Genomic DNA, 19597 nt, shown 5'->3' with positions numbered 1-19597 from the left:
CGGGCAGCCCTCGGCCCCACCACAGACGCCGCCTCCCCGCCGCGCTGGAAGTGACGCAGCGGATTTACCTTCAAACTGCCGGCGGCGGCGGGAGGAGGCGGGCAGGGCCGGGGGAGGGGTCAGCGCCGCCGCAGGAGGAAGGAGCGGAGGGGTCGTGGTTGCGGGGAGCTGCTGCTGCGGTGGGGCTGCGCTCTGGAGAGGAGTAAGTGGCTGGGGGAGACCCGCGGTACCTGCCCCTTCCCCCCCCCCCTCCCCGGGCTACCCGCCCCGCCTCGGTGCCCCCCAGCCCTCCCGGCGGCGGCCACCGGCTGCCCCTGCTCGGCCTGAGGCGAGGGGCAGCCCCGCGCGGCGCCGGGGACCCGGCGGGGGGAGGCGTCGGTTCCTCCGGCCCGGGGCCCGCGCACCGCTCTGGAGAGTGGGTGGCTGCCGTGGTGCCACCGTGCCCATTACACCGAGCTCGGCGGCCTGGTGTCACTGCTGGGGCTCGCGCGTGTGGCGCCCCCGGGGGCATCGCGACGCGGGGGCCGCCCGGTGTGAGGGTCCCCCGGCCAGCCGTGCGGGGCTGCGCCTGAGGCACCGGGGCGCCCGTGCGGACACCCCGCTGCGCTTCTGCTCGGCCCTTCACCCGCCACCTGCTGAGGTTTTTTCCTCAGTGGAGTAAGCTTTTGGCAGTTATGGCGGTTTTCTGCTCCACAGAGAAGCAGTAGGCACCAGTTGTAGGTATCCCGTCTGCGGCAGGCGCGCCTGCATGTGCTGAGAAACGTGTTGGTTTAACATCGATCATCTGTCATTTTGAAAGAGTGCCATCCCCTGTGGAAACGGGGAGTAAGTAATGTGACTTTTTTAAAAAAGTCTTTTGAAAGGCTTAGCATTGAAAACATAAAATGATCTGCCAACGTGTATCTCTCTCTAATGATTTTTATATTTTTCTTAATTTTTTTTTTTTCATAAATAGCAAGGTATGCTTATGTTGTTGGTTGCTGGCTATTTTTCTTTTGCTCCCGTTACTGTTAAATACGGTAAGTGGAGGAGAACCAGTTTGTTTAGTATCCAATAAGTCTGGCAACTCTCCTGTTTCCCAAGTAATTAACACAATCGCTTGTTGATACCGAATGTTGCTGGGAGTAGGTGTTGTGAAGAGTATTGAGTTGGAAGGGAGCTCAGAGGTGATGCAGGCCATGTCAACCGTAAAAATTGATTCCTGAAAGCTGTTACTTTGGATTTTTTCTCTTCTGGCTTGCAAAGAGAACTTTCTGAATTTTACATGGTTGCTTTGATGCCAGAGCCTGTATAGCAGGCTGAAATAATGGAAACATGTACACTCTGCCAGAATTCAGGCTCTGGCTTAGCCCAGATGTTAAGGTTGTACAGGACTCTTTGGAAGGATTTCCCTTGTATGGCTTGTGCTGTTCTCTCAGTCAGCAGAGTGGCTGGTGGGTCCCCTGTTGTAACTGATAGATCCCAACTTTAATCTTCCCACCCAACATCTCCATATCAATCTTTTATTTTTTAAAAGTTATGGGGAATTTCTTTGTGAAATGGGATTGATACTGCATTCAGTTACAGCTTCCCAAATTCTAATGTATGAATGCAAGCAGAAATTACTTAGAGTTGTTCCTTACAATAATTCCTTAAAGTCATTATGGAAAACATGATGTATCCCTGATGTTTTCTTGACGACAGTCAGGTTGTTATCTTTAAATATAAAATTAAGTTCCAAAACCTCACTCTCAAAACTTCTAGGTACCTTGAACTTTTGTTACGTCTCAACCCCTGCTGCTCTGGGCTGTTCCAACTTCATAAGTATTTGAGGTGCTTGGAGCAAATGATAAAGTGTATTCTGTTACCAGAGGTGCATTAATTCAATGAGTTTCTATTGTGTTAATTTTGATAAACCATATATACTCACAGCTAGTGTGGAAAGTGAGTATTCTTACTGTGAAGCATGTGTGTTTATACACAGTGTAGAATTAAACTTGCAAGACAAAGTGCTTAGATTATTTTCCTTATATCTTGTTTGCTGTAAACTTTACAAGCTCATTACTATTTCAGTTGCTGTTGGAACATAGATAACTTCATTGGGCATGATTCATGGAAAGGTCATAGCTGATAAGTGCAGCCTTGCTGCTTTGACATCCTGTTACGTGATAGTACTTAGGTATTTGTAAATACTTTGAAATTTATTTTAAGTGGTGCAGGATTAGTTTTGTGGGTTTCTTTTAATTCCTTCAGGTGTGGTTTGACTTAGGGTTTGTGCATAGTCACACCTCTCCCATGTGTCTTACACCCTACTCTGAGCTGCCACAGTCTGCTGTGACTTTCTGCTGCAAAGTTTAATCTGGTTTCAGATCTGTACTCAAACTCTATTTTTCCCCCTATCTTGGGACCGCAGCAGCATGTTTAGTTACAGGTGCAGTAAGCCTGCAGACCCACATTAGTGTATCAGCCCTGTATTCTAGTGGCAGCAGCAATGGCATGTCCAAACGTAAGCAGAGTCAGCAGCTTTTTCTGCCCCACATGTACACTAGAGCCTTGTATTTGGAAGCCACTTAAAGCTCTTCTGCTCTTATGACTCAACGTGAAGCAACAAATTAAATTGGGTTTCTAGTTTAAACTAAATTCTCTTGCATTTTCAGTACAACTGATGAAACGGGTAGTTTCCTGGGGTTTCATTGGAATGACTACATTCGGTTGTATTGGAGGCATTATAGGCTTAAGTGAACACCTTTTTTTTTTTTTTCTACCCCCGTCCCCGTATGAAATACTAGGTCATTATTGTCATGTGGCTGTTCCTCCTTTCTGCCCTTCCTTCCGCTGTCTTCTGTCGCTTGAAAATCACATTTACTTTTGTGATGTGCAGTACTGTCATTTTGGTCCCAAGCTTTCATATTTTCCCGACTTAGCCTTTTGGGATTTTTTTAATTCTTACTATTTTCACATTTCCAGATGAAAGCTACCGTTACAAGTTTGCCCCCTCCCCAGTTATTTAAACAGATCTGCTGTTCTGCTTGGATTGCTCTACAGCATTCAGTGTAAAAAAAGTTATCTGACTTCTGTGTTTGAAAGTCTAGTTTGGCTTTAGTAACTTGCTATTACTTGATTTTAAAAATGTTTATTAGCATCTTGCTCAACTTGTGATTTCAGTAGTGTTAGTCATCGGTTTGAATTCTCAGGACAGGCAAACAGGTGTATCTGGTAGGATGAGCAGGAGTGGAAAAGCTTGCTCCTAAATACAGCAGGAAAAACTTCACTAATATCTGTGTGATGATCCATACAGCAGTTGCCAAACATCTTCAGGCTCTTTCTCCTGAGGTAAAAACCAACAAAACTCCCAGGTCAAACTGTGTCTCCGAAGCCTAATTAGCCTGGAATATAGTAGTCTTTGTAGTTGCTAGTGACATTAACTATATCAGCTTGTAGCCGTGATGGCCAGCTCAGCAAGTTTCTGGCCAGAGTGAGATTAGATGGTGTGGCTTCTTATGATGGCAGGTTTCCAGACTCAGCCCCACGGGTCCCTTCGGTTTGGATGGGTGTGGGCTGTCACAGCCCTGTCTTCGGTTCTGCTGCTGCCAGAGTTTTTGCTGTTTGGACTGAAACTTTTCACAGCAGTTATCTGCTTCAAGGGAAGCTGGGGAAGGAAGCAAGAAGGTGTTGGCTCAGGAGTGGATCAGCTGTGCGTCCGTGCATAAAGCTACTTGGGAAGGGGGCAGAAACGGGAGTGGAAGTCTTAAAATGTGTACAATGGGGAACTAGTATTTTAGCAATAGGTTGTCTGGTGTGTGCAAAGTGTGCCTGCTGAAACCTCTGATAATGCATCCAAACTTGACCCTGACCTGGTCTTGAAATGTGTTCAGTCTTAAATCTGTATTGCGTCGGTGAGTTTAGTACCTCTTACATTCTTTAAATAGTTGATCTGTATCAAGTATGCTTCATCCCAGGGCTTAGCTGTAATTGCATGTCTGCAATTGCTTCTTTCTGGTACTGGGTGCAGGTACCAAATGAGAGCGAGACAATTCTCTTGCAGGCATGCTTATGTAGTTATTTTAATTTTTTCTGTGCTTGGCTCTAGGAAATTAGGAGGAAACTGGGGGTATTCGTGGTTTGCAAGAGGCAGGAAAAGTGGACACAGTGCAGCTGTTTTAGAAAAAAGGGGGGATGGGATGTGTAAGTAATGGATAAGCACATAGGATGACTGCTCTATGGACCGTGGTGACTGTGAAGAATAAGTACTGCTTCCACTTATTACTGTATTTGTATAAATAATAATTCTGTGCTATTCTAAACTAAAAGTGCAGATTCTGCTAATGCTACAAAGTAGAAGTGGTCATAGTCCATGATGTTTGCTCAAAAAATCTCTACCCACTTGGTGGGGAAAAGTAGCGTGGTTTGAACAAGATGTTAAATCAAGTGGGTAGCTACACACTACATGTTTAATTGCAGACTTTCCTTACCTTTCAGTGATAACTTAGCAACCCCAACATTCATGAAGAGTTTCTTTTTAAGTGTAAAAATGAAGGTGATAGGAAGGTGCAAGCTGGGCATGGAAGATGGATATTTGTTTCAAAGAAACATTAAATAAAACTGAAGAATTGTAAAATCAAACAAATGGAAAAATAATGTTCTCCATGATGCAAAATCAGGCCCTTAAACTTATGCATGGAATGTTAAGGCAAAAAAAAATGAATAAAACTTCATCTGGAAGAAGGGCTTTGGTTTATTGTTTGTTGGGGTTTTTTAAGCCACAGGCCATTATAATATGGACGATGTTGTAGTACCAACAGTAAAATACCAATTTATCTCACAATAGAATAAATAGGGAAGGAGAGTACTGGGCCTTGCAACAGTGCATTTAAATCTGCATATCTCATATATGCCTTTCAACAGAATCTTCATTGTATGAAACAATTCTATGAAGTAATACGTTTATCAGTAAAAACTTCACCATGAAGAGTTTGATTTATAGTAATAGGGAAAAATTATCTTTTTATATAGATGACATTTATTCTAGGATCTTTTTCTAACCAGTATATTTCCACCTTCTGTATTTTGATATGCCAAATGAGGTAATAAGCATATGAAAATAGTTGGAAAAATTTGTTCTGGTCCTGGGATTATTTTTTTCCTTAATATTTTTTTTTTTTTCAGCTTCATGTTGAACATGAGCCTTGTTATGATCAGTGAGAATGTAAAGCTGGCCCGTGAATATGCCTTACTTGGAAATTATGACTCTGCGATGGTCTACTATCAGGGAGTTCTTGACCAAATGAATAAATATCTCTACTCTGTCAGAGATACGTATCTGCAACAGAAATGGCAACAGGTAAATAGTACTTTTCTGGGACATTCTGAGGGAAAAACATCAAAGTAGCAAAAATTGTCTTATCTTATGGTAAACAAAAGTATAAAAATACTTACACCATTCCCTGATAAACTGTCGTCCTGTTATATATAGGCTTGTTATTATATAGACTTATTTAAGTCTTTCTGATTTTTTGCTCTGACAATGACAGAACAGGCAGTGGAACACAGCTCTGGGGAGCCAGTCCACTCTCTGGCTGGTCAGCTTCTTGCTGATAAGTGCCCCTGTTATGCTGAAGGGTTTTTAGGCTGGTATCATTTTGAATAATCTTATTTCCCTCTCACTGTTTTCGGAGTGTGATGTAGATCCTTAATAGAAACAGTGTTGTGGCTACCATGTTAATTTATCCTTAACGCAAACCATCTTTTTTTTTATTGACGTTCAGTCTCTTAGGTTGCACTCTTTTCTGTCATACTTGTTTAATATGCAAAATTTGTCAAATCCTCTTTGGTGTTAAATCCAAAATCTATTTGTTTATTCTCTAAGTGTGATGAGGAAGGCAGAAAAACCTTCTTAATATCTGACGTGCATTATTCTTGTCTATTGAAGTAGAGTCGGGTAGCTTGTGAGACCTTGTGGAATCCATCTGGGCATTACATGGGCTTGAACAGAGGACTATTACAAACTTGCCTGCAATGTGCTTAATCTACTTTATTTTTTTTAATCAGGTTTGGCAGGAGATAAGTGTGGAAGCTAAGCATGTGAAAGACATAATGAAAACTCTAGAGAGTTTTAAACTAGACAGCACTCCGTTGAAAGCTTCACAACAGGAATTACCAGCTCATGATGCAGAAGTCTGGTCTTTGCCAGTACCTGCTGAGCGTAGGTAAGAGGGAACCTGAAGACTTAAAATGAACGTTTATCAGGGCAAAGTGTGCTTTGACTTCGGCCTGTTATTGTGTAATTTTTGTTCTAGAAGTGAGATGTGTAACACATAACACCAGCAGCTTGCCTCCATTTGTAGTGAAGGAGATGCCATTTTGAGGCAACCTACTTCAGAACATTCTGGGGCTTTAATCTTAATGTAGGCTTGACTAATGTAAAGCTACTTTTCTTCCTTTTTTTCTTTTTTTTTTCTTTTCTTTTCCCTGACTTAAGATGAGCTAGTTATTCTGTGGAAGCTCATCTCTATTCCTGAATTGATCTCATCAATTTTAAAATGATTCTGCATGTAGCTGATAGAAAAAGAATGAAGATGTATTAGCAGGGTAACAGTAAAATCTAGAAGTGTTCAAGCTCAGTTTCCTTTCTGTAGCAGGTGGTTCCCTGATCATCTTGGTGAACTGGTCAGTTAGGCTAGCATAAACTCGAGGGAAGGGTTGGGAACAAGCAGCCGCAGGCCAGCCTCCTTATTTTAGATGTCTTTTTGAATTATGCTGGGTTAGTGTCTGTGAAACCAAGGCCTTGCAGTGTAGCTGCTGCTGAAAGGATAGTCCTCCCCGCCACAGTTGTCTTACTTTTTTTTCATTTTTGTCTTTGTCGGTGTTAATTAGCTGGTTTGGGATGCTAAACCGGCAAAAAAGACGCTTTTGTGGGGCTAGTATTTCTTTTGTTTGGCCTCTGGTTTTTTTGGCTTTTGATGTTTTTCTTGTTTTCCTGAGCTTAGCTCCTTGAACTGGTTAATGGAAAGGTTTTAACACATGCCAGTGGTGCATGAAGGAGGGAACAGTAGTGCATGCAAAGCAGACGTGGAAATGTGCATTTTGACAGAAAGTGACTATTAGATCAGCATAGCTGTGCTGTCAGACTGTTCTTTGAGGCTTTGAACTTACAGCACAGACAAGTTCAGTCTTTGCGGCTACATTTTTACTTTTTTTTAAAAAATGTATTTATTTTAAGCCTGCCTTCTGAAGGAAATGGGTCTTATGTGATCACACTGTTTCTGTTTAATCTCATGTAATAACTTCGGAACACTGCTAGCCAATTTCATTCAAACCTTTTGGAAGAATAGTCTGGGAGGTAGAACTTTCCTAATGTTTTGAAGCTTTCTAGTGAAGAGATACACAAAGTCATCTTTCTAAGAAAGGAAGTACTTCAGAGAACTGGTTTTTTTCTATTTATCTTACCAGCTGGTAAAGTGTTGAGTTATGGTAGCAAGAAGAAGCCACAGTGAAAACTTGGGCCATGTTGTGTTGGAGTAACCACAGTAAATTCCTATACAGAGGTAGCAGAGCTCACAAATTTAGGTGGAAATTAGATGTGTAATCGCATTATTGCTTTATCTTGAGCTCTGGAGTGGAATTCAGAGGTGGCTAGCTGTTCATAAATAAAAGTATAGGGTGGTAGGTGCTCCATTTGGAGAGTGAAAATACATTCACCATATGATCTTATCATTAGCATATTCATGTTGCCTAATATACATTTCACCCTGAAGAGATATGTTCTGACAAACTTGCTGCTGTGGATAAATTAAAGAGAAGTTATGGGCAGGTACTGGATTCTGATATATCTTGAATGATATGTCAAAACACATCTCCTCATTCAAGTAAATTCTCTCCAAATCGGAGTCTTCTGTTTTCTGTTCTTTAGAAATATCCCTGAACATAAACTTGACTGATAGCTTATTGATGCTGGAATTTTATGCAGGCCCATGGAAAAAGTCTACCTGTGAGAGTAATGGATTTATATGGGGAAGAAACTGAATTTTAAAAAAGAAATCCACAGTGCTAATCATGATACTGGTTTATTCTTATGTGTTTCTAAAAGTACTCTAGTTTCAAACAGCTGGAGGGCTCACATACACATTTTCTTTCCCAAGAAGCGAAATTAAAAGGAAGTGAAGATAAAACTGTCCTTCCCCAGAAACCTTTAAGTTTCTTTGGGTAGGAGGGTGAGGACTGTTGTGATAAGGAGAAAATATATTGGGAATTTTTTTGTTTTGTTTACTTTTTGCTAAGCTCTGTAATACTAGAATTACTTTTATTTATGAAATATACAAAGCATGGAGTTTGTTTTAAGCAAATGAGCCCTGAGCTTGTGGCAAAAAGAAACTTTGTTTAGTGACTATCTAAAAATGTCTGTCTTGTTTCTGACATACAGATTTTTATCATGAGCAAAATGGCTTTTCAGTTTGTAACCACTTGATTTGGTTATGTAGTGCTCACCAGTGACTTTACACTGAGGCTTTTTGCATATGTTACAACTAATTAGACCTTCGCCAGGACCCAGAAAACGTCAATCTGCTCAGTGCAGTGATTGCAGAGGTCACAATAATCGTGTAAGTGCAGCTGTCAGAGGCCCTCACCGTCCATCCTCTCGAAATCCCAATGATAAAGGGAAGGCGGTCCGCAGCCGGGAAAAAAAGGATCAGCAAAATAAAGGAAGAGAGGAAAAGGTAAGCTTGCAAATAACTTCGTGAACTCAGTCTTGCTTTCTTAGTATTGAGTGTACTATAGAATTGGATGACTATAAAATGTTTCTTGTGTTCAAGTCAGCATGCTGATTTGAATCTCACCTTGTAAGGTATCTTTGTTTTATGGACAGTCATGGTTATGGATTAATAAAAAAACCCAACAAATTCGCATTTGGAGGAAGTGATCTGGTAAATGTGGGCTTGTTTACTGCAACCTGAAGATAGTTTTTTAAAATTATACCACTGAATTACTGAAACTGAGCCTGATGGAGCTCATTCAAGATGGGATGTCATTGTGGGTTCTTTAATTGCTTTTGTATATTCTGGACAGAGGTTGAATCAAGTGTTCCAAAGCACTTCAAGATTTATTTAGGAGACCTGTCTTTTTGGTTTGTTTGGGGTTTTTTTTGTTTTTTGTTTTTTTTGAGATCTGGTATTAGCTCCAGGCTCTTTACAGTTTAATACAAAAACCCAATGTACTTCATGAGAGAGAATGATCTATGATCTCTTCTTTGCAATCAGTGTGCTTTAATTTTCACTTGTGCTCTGGTATCCATAAATTTAGCTGATGACCAGAGTAAAAGATCATACTGAAGACACTAAATTCATAGTTTTCCAGACTCTGAATAAATCAAATGTCCATGTAACAGTTTGTTAGCTTCAGCAACTTCATGTTGTGGCAAGGTGTCATGGCCTGTGGAAACAGTATAAACTACAAGGGTGGAACTGTTAAGCTATGTAAGCTGCTACTTCTGTTAGGAGCTGTATTACACTGTCTTTGATAATCCTCTCTCACTAAGAATATACACACACAGAGACAGGATAGGTCTTTTTTTCTTTTTTGCAGTTGTTCAGTCATCACCAGTGCTTGCTGTTAAGTGTATAAAAAAAAATGGGGTATGTCTAGTGCATTTTATTTCCTTTCAGTTGCATGGTCTCTGCTGTTTGAGCCCTTTGAACTGTGTAGCTTCTTTGCTTCAGCTCTACTGCAGAGCTGCTTCTCTGCTGTTCTTGTCCATGCTTCAGTATCAGTTAATTAGCTCTTTTACCTCTGTGGTCTTCCTGCAGATCATCTTTGGTCATCCTACATGTGGAAGTCCTGCTTAATTATTTTTTACGTGTGTCCCCCATATATATGACATATTGATGACACTCACAGGGTTTGAGATACTCTAGCTCAGTGTGACACTTTCTGATCCAGTCTCACGTATAATTCCCCCTACCCAGCTGCTGCCTCAGATAGTTTTCGATTTCTCCAGGAGAAGAGGCAAACACTGGTATAGTGTGATAGGCGTGTGCTGGTTTAGTTACGTACTAAAGCAAAGAAACTGCCTCAGTTTAATATGCTGGCTTTGGTGAGAAGGAAATAGGACCAGGGCAGTAGAGAAAGTCTGGGTGAACCACATAGATCCTGCAGTGCCGCAGTCATGTGGATGCTCCCTGATTTTCATGCTGGTTTATGTTGCTGCCTTCTAGAAATAAGATGCTATTGTGGACTTGTTATAAAAATCCATTAGTAGCATAGCCACTGTTAGGTATTTACATTGTTATATCCTTTATATGTAGAACAAATCCACATCTGAGATTTCAGAGTCTGAACCAAAGAAATTTGATAGTGCTGGATATGATAAAGATTTAGTGGAAGCTTTGGAAAGAGATATCATTTCTCAGAATCCCAACATTCGATGGTAAGTTTGGATATTGCTGACAGTTTTTCTGAGTTGTTTCTTTTTCCTCTTATACGATATGACAAGAATGAAGTATTTTAGCATATGCTTACATATAAAAAGTTACCTACGCGTTTTCTTTACTCATTAAATAGGCAACTAAACTTGTGTAGCTGAATATTTTTACAACTTTTTTTTCCACCCATAGATTCACAGAATAGTTTGGATTGGAAGGGACCTTTAAAGATCAGCTAGTCCAACCCCCTGTCCAACCTGACCACACGAAGCTTCTCAAACTTTTCGAAGAGTCCTGAAATAAATTTTTAAGATGATTTTTTGCAATGTATAAGAGTCTAGTGTCTGCCAGTGCCTCTTCATTTAAAAACCTGCCTTGCTTCCCAGGGGCATACCAAGGTAGAATACCAATTAACAAAGAAGTTATGTCAATATAGGAGTATGTCAATATAGGAGACCTTTGAAATCTTGCTGGATGTGATGTGACCGCAGTATAAAATATAACCATGTGCCAGTACCTTTACACAAATGTGTTAAATATTAAACCTTATACAAAGCTTGTTTTGTGTTCCAAATGTTTCTAAGCTTAGGTGGTTTTCTGAGGATTAAATGAGAAAAAAATCTTCTGGCAAATGAAGTAGGCTTTAAAAAAACCCTGAACAATCCCAGAAACAATTTTGCATGCGTGCAACTGTCATGTATTTCAGTTTAATATGTAAATATGTTTCAGTTTTTATATTGAATCTTAAATTGCACCTTCAGATTTGAAACTAATTCTCCATCTAGCTATGTTTTGAAACCAAAATACTGGTTGGGCACATTCTGGTAAGTGGAATGCCCTGAGACCAGCCTATAAGGTATCTTAAGAGTTAATACATCTGTAGCTCTGGAAAAGAATTCTAAAAATTCTTTTTGATTCAGCTACATTTACTACTCTGCAGTAAACTGTTCTCGTAACAATGAAAACAGCCAGCCTCTCTGCAAATGAGGGCAGCAGCATCTGTAACTAGCATAAGTTTAACCAGCTTGCCTTACACTGCTTATTCTTTCTGTGAATAAAGCAACAATGCTCTAGTGAAATAGTTAATGTGTCTCTTTGCTTTTGCATCCAGCTGGAGTCTACTAGCCACGTCAGCTGTAGTTGTTGTAGGCTTTTGCTAGTAGAATGTAAATAAATCCAGCTCATTTTCCTGATTTATGGAAGAGCTGTTACATTACAATAAGTTTTAATTGCATATTGTTTTGAGCTGTGGACTGATTCTTTTGCAGCCTGTCTGAATCTTTCTCTTTCTTGTCAGGGATGACATTGCTGATTTAGTAGAAGCCAAAAAGCTGCTTAAGGAAGCTGTAGTTTTACCGATGTGGATGCCAGAGTTTTTTAAGGGAATTAGAAGACCATGGAAGGTATGAAAAAATCTGATCCTGTGATCATAAGTAGGATTCTGAGATTGGATCTTGGCGGAACAAGACATTTCAGGTGTTTTACAGTTTATATAAATTCTTTCTACTTTTGAGTAACAAAATTTGTGGTCAATAGTACTAACAAAATAAAAATGTCAGCCAGATAAATACACTGTCTTCAGCTATATGTTGTAAGTAAGCAATAGTAATTAATTACTTACCTTTGAATAACTTTTCAAGGGAAAGTTTACATCTGGTATTTTGATATTACACTATTAAACAAACTTTCAAATTGCCAGTGTTATGATTCTTTTCCTAAAAGTGGGTTTTCTTCATTTTAATAGGGTGTGCTGATGGTTGGTCCTCCTGGTACTGGAAAGACCCTCCTGGCAAAAGCTGTCGCCACTGAATGCAAGACTACTTTTTTCAATGTTTCTTCTTCCACACTTACCTCAAAATACAGAGGAGAATCTGAGAAACTTGTTCGTCTGCTGTTTGAAATGGTGATTAAAGTTTCTGAACATAAATAGTGAGATAATGAAGTAGAAATTACTTCTGGAATAGTGAAACCTTGCCAAGGTGTAGAACTCTCAGCATACATAAACAGCTCTCCAAGTTTCAAACACTTTAGGACCTCTGATTTGGCCATGTACATTGAAGAGATTATTCTAAACAGCTTTATAAAAACTGAAAAATGAGGTCATCTTTATTTTCATGTTAGCTAGTTACATTAGAGGTAGCTCGCTATAAGCTGATGAGTTTTGTAGAACATACTTGAATGTAAAACTGGAGATGAAATGTAATTGCTTTCTGGGTGAGAACCCGACTTCGGCTGTGTGTGTTTTGTTGTTGTTGTGGGTGGTTTCTTGTTTGTGCTTAAAAGAAGTGGACTTCCAAACTGTGGCTGGCTTCAGAGCACGTGACACTTGAAATTGGCTGAGAATAGGTCGTCTCTTCTCACGTGTTACCGGGTTTGCCTGCAGCGTGCGCTGGGGTGCCCGGTACGGAAGGGGGCAGCAGAGTTGCAATTGCAGTGGTCAGAGGAGTATGAAAAGAAAAGATCTTTTACAACATAGGTTGATAGGCATGATATCAACTCGCTTGATATGATCAATCAAAAATGCATATACACAATGGACAGCATCTCAGCTGCTGTAGGGGAATAGCTTTTATTATTGCCGATCATTGTCTTTGACCCCTTGTTTTCAGAAAGGTTAAGGAAGGTTATTTTGCAGTTGACCTGTTCTTGGACAGGTTCCATATCATGGTGTCCTAGTTTAATGTTCGTCCTAGCTTTAACTGAGTTCTTATTCAAGCATTCTGTGATGACTCTCACAGTTATAAATATTATTCCTAATGTGTAAAACTGCCTTTAGCTTATTAAACATTTGTTTATAGCCCTAACAACTATAGCACTTTCCCAAAAACTGTTCTGCTCAAATGCTATTAATGAATGCACAGCTGGTTTATAGTTGTGGTTATAGGAATGGAAGACTGGATAGTTTGATACTTAAGAGCTGATTCACTCTGGGGTTAAACGTGTCATTAGTCAGTTCTGAATATGCTATTTGTTAAATGTAAGTAGGCTGCCATTTCAGTTTCTGTTTTATCTTTTGCTTTCTTTAGGCTCGATTTTATGCCCCGACAACTATATTTATTGATGAGATTGACTCTATCTGTAGTCGCAGGGGAACTTCAGAGGAGCATGAAGCTAGCCGACGTGTGAAGGCAGAACTGCTAGTTCAAATGGATGGTAAATAACTTGATCGCTGGGAAGTGCTGGACTGGAGGAAATTTGAGGGGGGGGGGGAAAAAAAAAAAAGTAAATCAAAACCTCATTCTTCAGAAGCAATTCCTTTGAAAGCCTTACATACAATAGGGTAAAAAGATAGAAGTGCACTACTATTCCAACTGTCAGTGTGGAAGGAAAAAAAGATACCAATTATTTAACAATCTTCTAGCACATGAGCAATGATCTTATATTACTTACTCAGAATAATGAAGACTCAGTGGAAAACACAGTATTTCAAAACTGCAAAAGGAAGAAAGTACTGATTGCTCCTCTCAAGTCTTTACCTAGCATATCACTCACTTCTCCAAGTAAAAAGTGTTTCAAAAGAATGTCACCTGCTCCAATTTAAACTTCAAAGGCAATTGTAACACTTAACTTCTTCGGGTTCTCTTTTTTTTTTTTTTCCCCTAAAGATAAAAATAAAAAATGAAGGCAATTTTTTATAGATGTGGCTGTGAGAGTTTTCTTTTTAAAATACTGAGTTCATTACAGCTATTTGGTTAATATTTCACAACAAAGTTTAAAAGTAGGTAACACACTGCAAAGTTGCCGTATAGAGGCATCCTTTTTATGCTCTGGTGAGCAGAGAGGAGGAGAGGAGCACCTGAAAAGTGCTTATCTATGGAGTAATTTGTGGTAGAATTCCATGAGTCAGAAGATTTATATATTTATTTCTGCTTCTCTGGTGTTGATACCCTTTTATGTTTGTCTTTAAATAGCTGCAGAGCTGTAATGCTGCTCTCGTAACTCTAGTATGTGCATAAGCTGATTTTATTAGTAATACTATTCGAGGTCCTTCTACTTGAGCATTCATAAATGGTGTTTTATATGCAAATTTTCAGGCAGACTAGGTACAGCGACTATTCCGTAGCCCAATCCTATGATGGTAAGCAAAAAAAGTAAATGCAGAGAGTAGCAGGTTTAATGAAATTAACTTCCTCACATAGCAGCAGTTTCACATTACTTTAGAGATGGAGGTGTTCTCGTTGCTTCTGAGAAGCTGTGATTCAGTCCACCAAATTTAAACGTTCAAATTCAGCAGTTTGTAAGAAGCCACTTGCATATGTGAAACATTTGACCTGAATTCAGAAGTGAAGAAATGCTGCTTTTGTGTGGCTGTTAGTGAATACTGTTGGGGGGGGAGCAGTATCTTTTTTGGTGTGGTGATGGTTTGGGGGTGTTATTTTGGTTTTCCTCACACGCTCTTGCAGAACATTGATGTGAAAATTCACACACTGTAATGGCAGAAATACAAACAACTCTGCTGTAAATCCATTCCAGCTGTGATAGAGGGGAACTTCCTGATGTGAATTAAGTTAAGTCTCCATTTTCGCTTGCAGGCTATCATATAGATGAAAAGCTGACTGCACTTGGACTCACTGAAGTGCAGTAGTAAACAGCTGCTTTAATACTCCAGAATTGTGGATATTGTTCTCTCTATACATGAAATGTCACAAAACATATGTATATTTTACTCCCTCTTTTCTCCAATGCAGGTGTTGGAGGGGCTACTGAAAATGATGATCCTTCCAAGATGGTCATGGTACTTGCTGCTACTAATTTTCCTTGGGATATCGATGAAGCCCTAAGACGGAGACTAGAAAAAAGAATTTACATTCCTTTACCATCAGGTATGAAGACTTGGGGAGAGGAGAGGTTGAAAAGACTAAAATCTAAACTTATCAATATTCCTTTAGTTCTGATCACCTGGTTGAAAAATCTAATAGATACGTGTATACTATTTCATTTATGAATTCAAGGCCATGTTAAATCTAAACATTGAACATTTACCCTTGTAGCAAGTATAGTCTTTTTTCTCATTCTTCTCTCTTATCCTTCTTCAATTCGTTACTTATCTTCTGAAAGAAAATTGTATAGACTCAATTTTTTTATGCTTGGATTAGCAAAAGGTAGAGAGGAACTCCTGAGAATAAATCTGCGAGAACTGGAACTGGCTGATGACGTTGACCTTGCAAATATAGCTGAGAAAATGGAGGGTTATTCGGGTGCAGACATTACCAACGTGTGCAGGTATGTTAACTTTGCATCATTTGTGTTACTACTGCTAAAAACTCTGAGAAAACTGTTTGTAAAGTAACTTAATTTACATGATTAAAGTTGTTGGATAAAACCAGACTGTAATTTGTCTTTTATGTATGGCTAAAAGGTGAAATGCTGCATTAATATTTGCCTAGATTTCCATTTGATATTTTCCTGTAGTAATGGTGAAAAGCAGTTGCAACATAGCAATCTAAACAAGCTGTGGTTTAGGTAAAATTCCATGTTCCTTTGTATACACCAAATTCCTTGCGTGAGGAATATCCACAGGATGGTAGACTTGAACTTGCAGAGTTGCAGTCGTACCACTGAGGTTATACTACCTAAGCAGAACAGCTGTGTGTAAGAGACGATAGTGGCAGAGGCCAGAAAAACTAAAGTAAAAATGTGGAGTGGTCTTCCTTCACAACACAGAGAAGGTATACCATATTGTGTGATAGTACAAGAGCTGCGTACTCAGCACATTGGCTTTACTGTGAGTCCAACTTCAGTTTTCTTCTACCTTCTCCATCTCCCATTTTCCTCAGTATTGTTTGCATAGTCATTTGTGGGCCTGTTCTGTAATCTAGATTCCTGAAATAATTGACTAAAAATACCTGCTAACCTTTCCCCTCATCTTTTCTTTAAAAAATTGAAAAGGAAAGGAAAGGACTGACCTTTTAAGAGACTAATATTGGTGATCTGGTTTACATCTGAAGCTTTGCACTGGCATAGTAGTTGCAGCAGTGGCAAACTATGGAATCAGCAGTAAGGGACAAAGAACCAAAGCTTCTTAAGACGCGGTCATCATCTAATAAGCACCTGTGTAACTGTGCTTTCAGGCTTTGGTAGCACAGAAGTGTGGCAGCGCAAGGCTTGGGCTCCTAGTTGTGCCCATGCAAGTGTTGTGGGGGCTGTACTTTGAACAGGATAAGAGAACTGTTCTGGATTAAAAACACCTCCTCAGTACTTCTCTCAAACACAGATCCATTTCTTGCCTTGATTCCTAATACAGCTTTGCAAACATTTGTCCGCACAGCTGACAGGACAATGTGCAGTGCTGCAGGGATCAATACGAGTAGCCTGTACACAAAACTGCCACTAAAGGGGTCGCTTAAGGCTGAACTAAGAGTTTGGAGCCTCAGTGCTGTTTCCTGAACAAACCTTACACGGTGTCTGGGAAAAGAATGGTATGTTAGTTGCTCTGAATCAGTGTTGTGCAGATTTGTTTCATCTGTAGGTCTGTGAGATGGATTTGTGGTGGTTTTTTGCTCTGTCTTGATGTTGGTTGTGCTGCGAAAGGAGTTTGTGCTAATAGGTTCATGTTACATGAAAGAGGGTTTATTTGGCTAGCTGCTTTGTGAGTTTCAGCTGCAGTTTGTCTCCACTGGTCTGTTCAGTGTTTGTTACTTGTCATTCATTTTACACTGGATACCAGTGCGCTTGTTTTAAAAGTCAGAATGCTTGTAATGTTTTTCAATTGCTTGCTTATAGAGAGATGCACACACACTCTGTTGGGTTTTATTTTTTTAATCAAGGTCCATTCGTACAAATACTATTAAAAAAAAACATGCAAAAGCAAGCAATCAAATAAACAAAACCCACAAAGAAACACCGGAGTCTTTAATTTGTGGCAGTCTCCTTATTGAAGACAGAGGTAGCAGCAACCAGAAATCCAGACAAACTGTGGTTTGGATGCGCATGATTTGAAATTAGTAAGAAAGTACTCATACTAGCCTGTGTATTTCCACTTCGTTAATGGTGTCAGGAAAACCAGATCGTAGATATGATTGTTTCATTTACATTGAGACAAAAAACCATGACTGATTTAAAAATGCTTAGTATGGTTCAGGCTCACAGTACATAAACATAGTAAAATTCAAACTTGTAGGCTGTAACAGTGTTTGCTAGCGACACAAGCAAAACTTAAGAAAAAGTGAACCAAGAACTTTGGTTTGCTCAAATTATTCTCCTATCTTAAAGAATTTGATGTGAAATCCAAAGTTGCTGAACGAGAGTGAAAACCAGTCAGAGGTAACAATACAGTTCCTTACAGGCAGCATATAACCATGGAAAGTGAAGGTAAAACTTGATTTTTAAAAGACATTCCAGGAAATCTAATATGCAATTTAGATGCATTTTATATGTGAGTATAAACTGAATCATTGTTTTGAGTGGGCTGTGAAGGTTGAAAGGCCTTTGGAACAGAACTGAGCCCTGCTGTGGGTTCCAGTGGGTGGCTTCCTATTTTTTGAATATAGCTTTGGTGCTTCTCCAGGCACTGAGAGTGCATTTGAGAAAGCACAGAGAGCCGATGTTGGAATGACTGTGACACATTTGTAAAGACACTTAATGCTTATTGAGGCCAGAAGTTTGAAGAGCTACAGGCTGAACGGATTCTGTACTTTTAAGAGTTAATGGTGAAGGTACAGGTTGGAGGTAGATGCTGTTGACCTCTCTGTCTTTGAAGCGGGATTTCTGTTTGGACCAGGAAATGTTCCAGCCTTTCCTCCTACGTGCAGGAGAACCAGAACCATTACTTAGCCTTGTTCCCATTAAAAATTCTGTAAATGGCAGCTGCATCACAGGCATGCAGTGGCATTAGAGGAACTAGTCAGTCCACCTCTTTCACCTAGCTTGTGAATAGTAGTTGTTCAGGGATCCAGTGAGAATAAATCCATGTTTGAAAAATATGGGTGGCATGGTATTGTAGGTTGTACAAGCACTTGGAGATCTTCCTGTAAAAGCTTGCATTCAAAAAGATACAATAGTGAATTGTAACAGCTTAACTGGAATGGTATGTTGAGCCTTTCAATCAACTGAACTTGCCATTCTGTATTGAGTAACTTTTTTTTTTTTTTTGCATCCTTAATAGAGATGCATCGTTGATGGCTATGAGAAGGCGTATTGAAGGGTTGACACCAGAAGAAATAAGAAATCTTTCCCGAGATGAAATGCACATGCCAACAACTATGGAAGACTTTGAAATAGCTTTGAAGAAAGTTTCTAAATCGGTATCTGCTGCGGACATTGAGAAATACGAGAAATGGATAGTTGAATTTGGATCATGCTGAGTTGTCTTATCTTGAAGAAGCCACCTTTATGTCTTAAGCTTAGAAGTAATAAGTAGTGTGTCAGCGCACTGCGCGCTCTTTTTAACTTTTGTAATTTAAGAGCAACAGATGTCTAAATAAATTTTTTTTAAAATGCAGATTCTGTCTAGCTGTCTTTGAACTAGCTCAAAAGTTACTTATTTTTCTCAAATGCAAAAGATACTGATGGGATCTGCTTTGATCCTCACAATTTTAAAATTACTTAAATTCAACTCCTGCATCAGAGGGTTTACTCTTGGAAAAATAGCTATTATACCAAAAGCCCAGTGTAGCCCTGCTAAATGAGTAAGGGATGCTGAGAACTAGAAATGGGGTGAACAAGATGCAGGTATATAGATGGTTTTGCTAGCTGATCGTAGAGAATTCTACCCTTAAACTCTTTCTTAGTTATTAGTAAAGAACCTACTCAAAGGTTGAGATTTAGAACAGCAACCCTTGCATTACGAACAGTCAAGTCGATTCTACTGAAGTTTAAGCAAGTGTAGGATCATCACTGGTTTACAGTATCCGTTAAGTAACATTAAAATACAATCAGCCAGAGCAACTCTGTGCAGCCAGCGGTGATGCACTGTCACATGTATAGTCTCCTTGTAAGTCTGAGGGAAAACAAAAGCTTTCTGGCATTAATTCCAAAGTACGTTTTTCTTCCTTGACTGTACGGAACTGTAAGCTTCAGAACTCTTGACTGGCAGGTTGGGTCCCAGTTTACACCAGTAAGTGTAAGGCTGGTATTTATTCTGGTGAGGCAGTGCGTGTTTGTGCTCAGTTGGTTTCTGCTCATAACCCTGACCTTACAATTGATGTAAAATCTAAATTCTCTTTTTGTATTATTTGACAAGTGGAATGTAGAAGCAGCTCTGT

General features: G+C 39.7%; 1 protein-coding gene across 7 annotated transcripts; it reads left to right on the top strand.

Annotated features, from left to right (window-relative positions):
* Positions 1-71: 71 nt before the first annotated feature.
* On the top strand, positions 72-18834 carry KATNA1 (katanin catalytic subunit A1). 7 transcript variants are annotated; one of them, XR_008732686.1, is made up of 12 exons: positions 72-202; positions 5146-5320; positions 6028-6185; positions 8510-8693; positions 10278-10399; positions 11692-11797; positions 12139-12297; positions 13421-13547; positions 15083-15217; positions 15491-15617; positions 16663-16813; positions 18499-18635. XR_008732686.1 is itself a non-coding variant. In XM_055713083.1 (12 exons), the coding sequence occupies exons 3-12, from the start codon at positions 5150-5152 to the stop codon at positions 18695-18697; spliced, it is 1488 nt and encodes a 495-aa protein (XP_055569058.1). In that variant the 5' UTR covers positions 119-202; positions 956-1019; positions 5146-5149; the 3' UTR covers positions 18698-18834. The 7 variants fall into 7 exon arrangements, 6 of the variants coding, with proteins under 6 accessions (XP_055569057.1, XP_055569058.1, XP_014141620.1 ...); XM_055713083.1 differs by lacking the exon at positions 16663-16813 and adding an exon at positions 956-1019 and having other exon boundaries at positions 119-202; positions 18499-18834; XM_014286145.3 differs by lacking the exons at positions 72-202; positions 16663-16813 and adding exons at positions 536-825; positions 956-1019 and having other exon boundaries at positions 18499-18834.
* The last annotated feature ends 763 nt before the right edge of the window (positions 18835-19597 follow it).

Source organism: Falco cherrug, chromosome 6 (genome assembly GCF_023634085.1).
Source record: "Falco cherrug isolate bFalChe1 chromosome 6, bFalChe1.pri, whole genome shotgun sequence".
NCBI lineage: Eukaryota > Metazoa > Chordata > Aves > Falconiformes > Falconidae > Falco > Falco cherrug.
This window is presented reverse-complemented; position numbering and strand designations above follow the sequence as displayed.